Genomic DNA, 6,000 nt, shown 5'->3' with positions numbered 1-6,000 from the left:
CGTTTTATAAGGAAAACGCTCGAAAGCACTCTCCACCCGTGAGCAAAACCAAAACACCCCACCCTTTCCTATTGGTCGAAAAATGTACCATGTCAACCAATCGAAAAATGATATGGCAACAGTTGTTTAGGAAGGAGGAAGTTTTAGGAGTGTTTTGAGATGTGAGAGATTTGCGACGTTTATGGGAAATCTTGTGTAGTTAGTGTGTAGTGTAGTCAATAGTTTTGTTGTGTGTGTCAGAACAATGAGGCGACTGCTGAATGTTACAGGTGTTACAGGAGTGATACATCTCCTGTTGTCAGGCCTGCAGGTATCAGGCTGTTGTTCTCCTTTATCTCATAGTGGAGAGAAATTATTTTTTTGGAGTGGCACAAATAATTTGTGTGGCATCAAATTTGATGCAGAACAGCTGATTATTCTGTAAATAGTTTGAAATGTTTATTTAAAAAACGTCTTGGCTGCATTTTTAGGTAAATAGCAGCAAAAACCTTTGCTGTTTGCAAAACTCAGTAATTTTTTTGAAGAAGTAACTATATAATTAATTGCCCAACATTGGTCATTATATACTGTATTTTGCAGACTGTATTATTATTACTTCCTGTGTTAACATACTACACAGGTCATGAACAAGAATTTTTGTTTAACATTTTCATTGTAAGTGGGCTAAAGCAGTTAATTAAAAGTAGTCAAACATAAATGCTGTAATTTGATTATTTTAATAAACTATGTAACTTGGATGCTGGCGTGACCACAGTGCACACATCTGCTGATGCTCACAGTGGTCCAAGGGACCGCTCAGGGAGTTTGTGTGTTCGCTCAGACACATGAAAAATTAGAGGGAACATTGCTCTGGAGAGGTGTATGAACAAGATAAATCTTCCCTTTGTTTCCATTTTTTTGTTACAGTTACCGATGCGTAAACATGACATCTTGTGTTATTTTTAATTTACTCGCAGGTTACTCTGACAATTCCAGGCTTAAAGCTGGAGCGATCCAAGATTAGCGAAGAACCAGACCTCTGTTACCATGACATCAGGTGGGCGACTTCATACAAGTACAGGATCCATGTAAGGGCGCTTACCTACGCATGCATGTGACCGGTGTGTGTATGAGAATACATCAGCATATCTGGAGTCAGGAATATTCTGGCAGTGCTAATATAATGTCCATGTTCCACTGTAGAATCACCAGTTAATCTGGTTAAAACTGGGGGAAATGGTCATGAGAACAGCCACACTTAAATCCAAAAAACATTTCTATGAAGTCCACTGTTTGGACCACAGGATTTTAGCTGATTTGCTTTCAGACCCTTCATAAGAATATCTGTGGTAACCATTCATCTGTTCCTCTGTCAGTTAAGGTGATTAATGAACAGGTTGTGTAGGAAAAACAGAAGTGTGGAGCCTCTGATGTAACTTCTTTTTTTTTTTTTTTTCTTTTTTTTAATTTATGAGGTTGGTTCTTACTGCAGACTTAAGGGTTTAAGTTGAAGGCAGCTAAACTTCAGAGCTAATGGGGAGTCTCAGGTATTTAACCTGTAGTGTGGTTGTCACCTTGGAAGAGGTCCGTAGAGTCATTTACCCACCATAAGAATTATTCAGGCGACATGGTTCAAGGTGTGACTGCAGGTTGAATCGCCTGAGAAGGAATCTCAATTCCCTCACACTGTTCCTTTATAAATGACCCTGTATGCTATGCTGTATTCCCACTAGGTGACAGAAAAATACAATATTTCTTGTATCCAACTCCAGGCATCAACAGAGAGAACCAAAAGCAACTCATGTTAAAGAACGTCCTCGCTTTATTTGAGCAATGAGCATTAATCTAATGCAATACAAATGTGAAGAAAAACACATGCTCACTGCTGCTACAGTGCAGAGAAACGCTGACTGTGAAATGACTGATATGTGTCGCTCCAAGAAGAGAGAAACTACATGAGAAGTTTCCTTTGTCCACATGTTTAGACTGACATGCAGGAGTCAGGACTCAACAACATTTTGAGTTGTCTGTAATGTGCAAAAAACAGGAAGGGGGGGGGGGGTAAGCATTATACGCCGTTTTCACTCCTTGCACTTTACTCGATCTCATTGGAGGTTCCCACAGTGGTGCTGATCCCCATTTCTGAAGGAAAAAATTAAGTAAGCAGGAAGTTGTGACAAATCTGAAATCCTTTATTGCATGTTTTCTTTTTTTGTAGGATGTTTCAGTTTGTTTACCTGGGCAAGGTCCACCTTCCAAAATAACATCATCAATGGCAATGTCACTCCTTATTGAAGAACCCCTGATCGCTTCAAACACAATCTGGGACAAAAGGACAAATAAAGTGTTTAGATTAAGAAAGTTCAGGTCAGCAGTGGACACCCCCCCCCCCCCTTCAGTTTTATTTATGCCGTGCTAAATGACAACAACAGCTGCCTCAAGGTGCTTCAAATTGTAAAGTAAAGACCCAAGAATAATAATACAGAGAGCTATCCATCCATGTTTCAAAATTCAAGAAACTTTCTGTAAGAAAAAATACTTTTTGTGTCATTAGTGTTATTAATAATTTATTAATGTTTTTTTTGTTTGTTTTTTTTATGCTGTGTGTTATTTATTTTGAAACACCTGCAGAAATAGCTCTTCAGTTTCACTGTATTTTACAATGCACTGACAATAACAGGCACTCTGACTCTGATTCAAATCATGAACGAGTCGTTATAATAAATAATTGCAAATTAACTAAAGTCACCTGCTCTGTTTTTACCTCCAAGTTAGACTGAATTATCCTATAAATAAGCTCTAATACCGCTGCAGCACAGACCTGCACGGATGACGATCATGCAGGTCTGTGCTACATTAACAGCTCAGCGAGCAAGGCTGAGCTTAAAGTCAGAGTTTTCTGAATCATGATAGTGGCCCTTTTTTAACTTTGCTAAATCACCATGGTAACCTATGTTGAACAAATGGCCAGGTTGGGAGTACCACGTTTTCACTGATTCTTTTATTTACAGCATGTTTATGCAAGTTTCAGATTATCTGCAGAGGGAATACATTTTATATGTGCTAGGTTAAGCTCTACGTTACTAAAACCACTGAATAAAGCCAAAACTGTGGGAATGTGCATGTATTAATTTGGTGACACATGAATGTATTAGACTTATACTGATCTGCTGTTGAGTCTCTTTTACACTGTGGAACTGCAGCTAATAAAACAAATAGACTCAGGCGGTTTAAAGCTTCAGTACTTACTTTAGTAGCTAAATCACCAGGTTAACAATTTTCTGCAGCACTAATCTCTTGTCTTATTAACAGCAGTATTGAATTTTACTGTTACTATTTTTAATGTTCTTTATAGATTTTTAATCACAATTCCTACTCCACTGAATATTTTCATATCTAACCTATGAGAATGAGTTTATTTTTTTGTTTTTTTTTTTAGCTCCTCGTCTCAATGTGTTTATATTGTAAGATAAAGACCTTACAATATTAGAGTGAGACCTGCAACACCGAGTAAGCGCTTGGTGAATGTGGGGAGGAAGAAATCCCTTTTAAGATGAAGGGAAGTCCAACAGAGGCTGGCTCATGAAGGAGCAGTCATCTGCCTCGACTGGGTGGGGGAGTGGTGGGGAGAAAGAAGAGAGAGCAAAGGGGAGCGAAATTAATTATTGAAACTTTCATTTAGCCAAATAAAAACAGCCGAGATGTTGAAATACCCAGAACAGAGGATAAATGAGATCAAATGTGCTAAAGTTTGTTTGCAGATAAGATCCATTCACCTCGAGAGTCTTTCACTCAACGTTGTAATTTCTTGATTTTAGGTACTCAGTATATTCTGGCACACCCACGTGTGCATGCAGTCTGCACAGTGATGCGTCCAGGCAGGACCAATTATACTGAACCTGCAGGCTGACAGGGGCAAAGCTGATGCTGAAGGCAGAATAGTTCAAGAGAGGATGTCGAACTGAGTTCATCTTACCGAGACTAAAGCGAGGCCCATGTTTCCATGACACAGTCTCCTATAGGCTACTTTGTTTCCTGGGCAATGACTCTGTACCACTGGTTGTGTGTGGTTTCAAAATGACAGTCTTCAGAAAGCCGTCGAACTGAAAAGAAGCCTGAAGCTATGTAAAAAAAACAAAAACATCTTCTTCTGTGCCAAATCTCAAAGACATCGAGCTGTGGAGACGAGTTTCATCACAGTGGAGTCAGAAAGACCACACTGGGGTGATTTTCTTTCCAAAAGAAAATCCCTTTTGTTATCAAAAGGAAAATATATGTTCTGCTTTTGCCTTTTTAAATTTCTCGCAGAACCACTGAGCTGTTATTTTCATGCCTGTCAGATACTGAAAATAATGTTAAAGAATAAAATTAAAGACACATCATTTCACTTTTACATCAGGAATTAGTTTGTTATGCTGCTTAACAGCTTATGAAACATGTTATTGATTTAAGTGGTATAATGAAGAGGTAACTTAAAGTTGTTTTGTTAGCACGTTGAGCCCACTTTGATCTTTCTATCAGTGTAAATATGTTTAACTACACATTTAATCCCTGAGATATCTCAATATAAGAGAAAGAAGAGCAGTTTCAACAACATTGGTTCTTCAGTTTTTCTACATGGTAAATATGTAAAATTACAGAAAACGTTCTTGTAGCTCACTGCGCAGACTGTCCTGGATTTATTAAGCGGTCACTTTTCTGTCATGTAATTGTTTATCTATTACTTAACTACTTTAGTTAAAATTCTAGAAATGCATAACCTCCTTCATTTTTTCTGAAGCAGTCTAGTGGGCCACACTGGAGTCTTTGCAGGGCCAATTCTGGCCTTGTATTTTTGAGGGCTAAATGAAAGCACTAAAGCATCTCAGTGACATTAAAGTGATCCTCATTTCTCAGCACGGCTTCTTAGAGAAACTGAGATCATCGCCCCTCCTCTACAGTTCTGTCCTCACGTGTTCCACAAGTGAGTTGTTTGCCAGTCAACATCCACCACCATCTTCATCTAAACTGTTTAAAATAAATTTTTCTGCATTAAGGAGAAAGTTATTTCCACTCTTGCCTGATGCTGGCTGTGACACTGGTACTCGACTTGGGCCTTCAGCCACGCGATGCTCTGCTCGCCGCTCCTCTGCCACAGCAGCTCTTCCTTTCCATATTTGTTGATGCGAACGTTAAGCTGGCCTGTGCCCGACCCATACATGTGGTAGAAAAAGCTAACACAGTGCCGTCCCCTGGTTCCTCTCACAGTGCGGGACATCAGCCGGGCGTTCTGGCCGGGCAGCATCGGCGACGCCTCCAGGTGGAGGTAGTATCCTGCGGAGCACACAGTGTAGGTCAGGGGCTTATAATGACTGAAAGGATCAATTTATACAAAAGGAGAGGTGACTCACCAAGTCCCGCCGTGTGGTCCCCTCTGGGTCCGGTGTATGAGGTCGGTGTGGCCCCTCGCCTCCTCTCCCAGTCAGCAGCGTCGCTCTTCTTGTCCTGAGTGTAACCACACAACCCTGCTTCAAAATCACAGCGTCCAGGGAGAAGAGACGACAGCAGGCCTACAAGAGGAAAATCAATATGCAGAATAAGAGAAGAAGCAGGGTTCCAGCTTCTTGTTTTTAGGCTAGTAGGGTTTTTTCTTTGAAAGCAGGGTTATAAAATAAAAACATCTCTTTCTCTCTCTGTGCTTTTTTGTAGCTGTTACCCGCCACCAGCTCGCAGTCTCCAAGGCTCACGCTGATGTCATCCAAAGCCACAGAGCCACAGTCCCAGAAACTCCTGCAGGTGCTCACGAAGACCACCTGAACAACACAGGACAAACCGGTGAGTCACGAGGTGTTTACAGATTTAAAGATTGATCCCAACCAAAGACACTTTAACCATAACCCTTTGTTTGGGTTGGTGCTGGTGTGTGCGCGAGCCTCAGTTAGTCAGTCAGTTAGGACAGGAATGAATCATGAGTGAAATACTGAGCCAGTGTAGAGAAATCCTTTGAGCACCTTGCCATCTGAATGACTTTATTTTCATCAC

General features: G+C 40.5%; 1 protein-coding gene across 1 annotated transcript in view; it reads right to left on the bottom strand.

The window, feature by feature from the left end:
* Positions 1-1,778: 1,778 nt before the first annotated feature.
* The window catches only part of LOC146705500 (MAM domain-containing protein 2-like), a 29,369-nt gene continuing 25,147 nt past the window's right edge, over positions 1,779-6,000 (bottom strand). The window contains exons 11-15 of the mRNA XM_085463181.1: positions 5,675-5,771; positions 5,370-5,528; positions 5,039-5,292; positions 2,217-2,301; positions 1,779-2,121 (exon numbers count right to left, since the gene is read on the bottom strand). Coding sequence (XP_085319307.1) covers positions 2,075-2,121; positions 2,217-2,301; positions 5,039-5,292; positions 5,370-5,528; positions 5,675-5,771 — 642 coding nt within the window. The 3' untranslated portion in view covers positions 1,779-2,074. The remainder of the gene's footprint in view (positions 2,122-2,216; positions 2,302-5,038; positions 5,293-5,369; positions 5,529-5,674; positions 5,772-6,000) is intronic.

The sequence above is a fragment of the Copadichromis virginalis genome, linkage group LG7 (genome assembly GCF_057382275.1).
Source record: "Copadichromis virginalis isolate Kocher_CV1m ecotype Utaka linkage group LG7, C_Virginalis_male_GT1.1, whole genome shotgun sequence".
Classification (NCBI taxonomy): domain Eukaryota; kingdom Metazoa; phylum Chordata; class Actinopteri; order Cichliformes; family Cichlidae; genus Copadichromis; species Copadichromis virginalis.
Note: the sequence above shows the minus strand (reverse complement) of the source record. Positions and strands in the feature narration are given on the sequence as shown.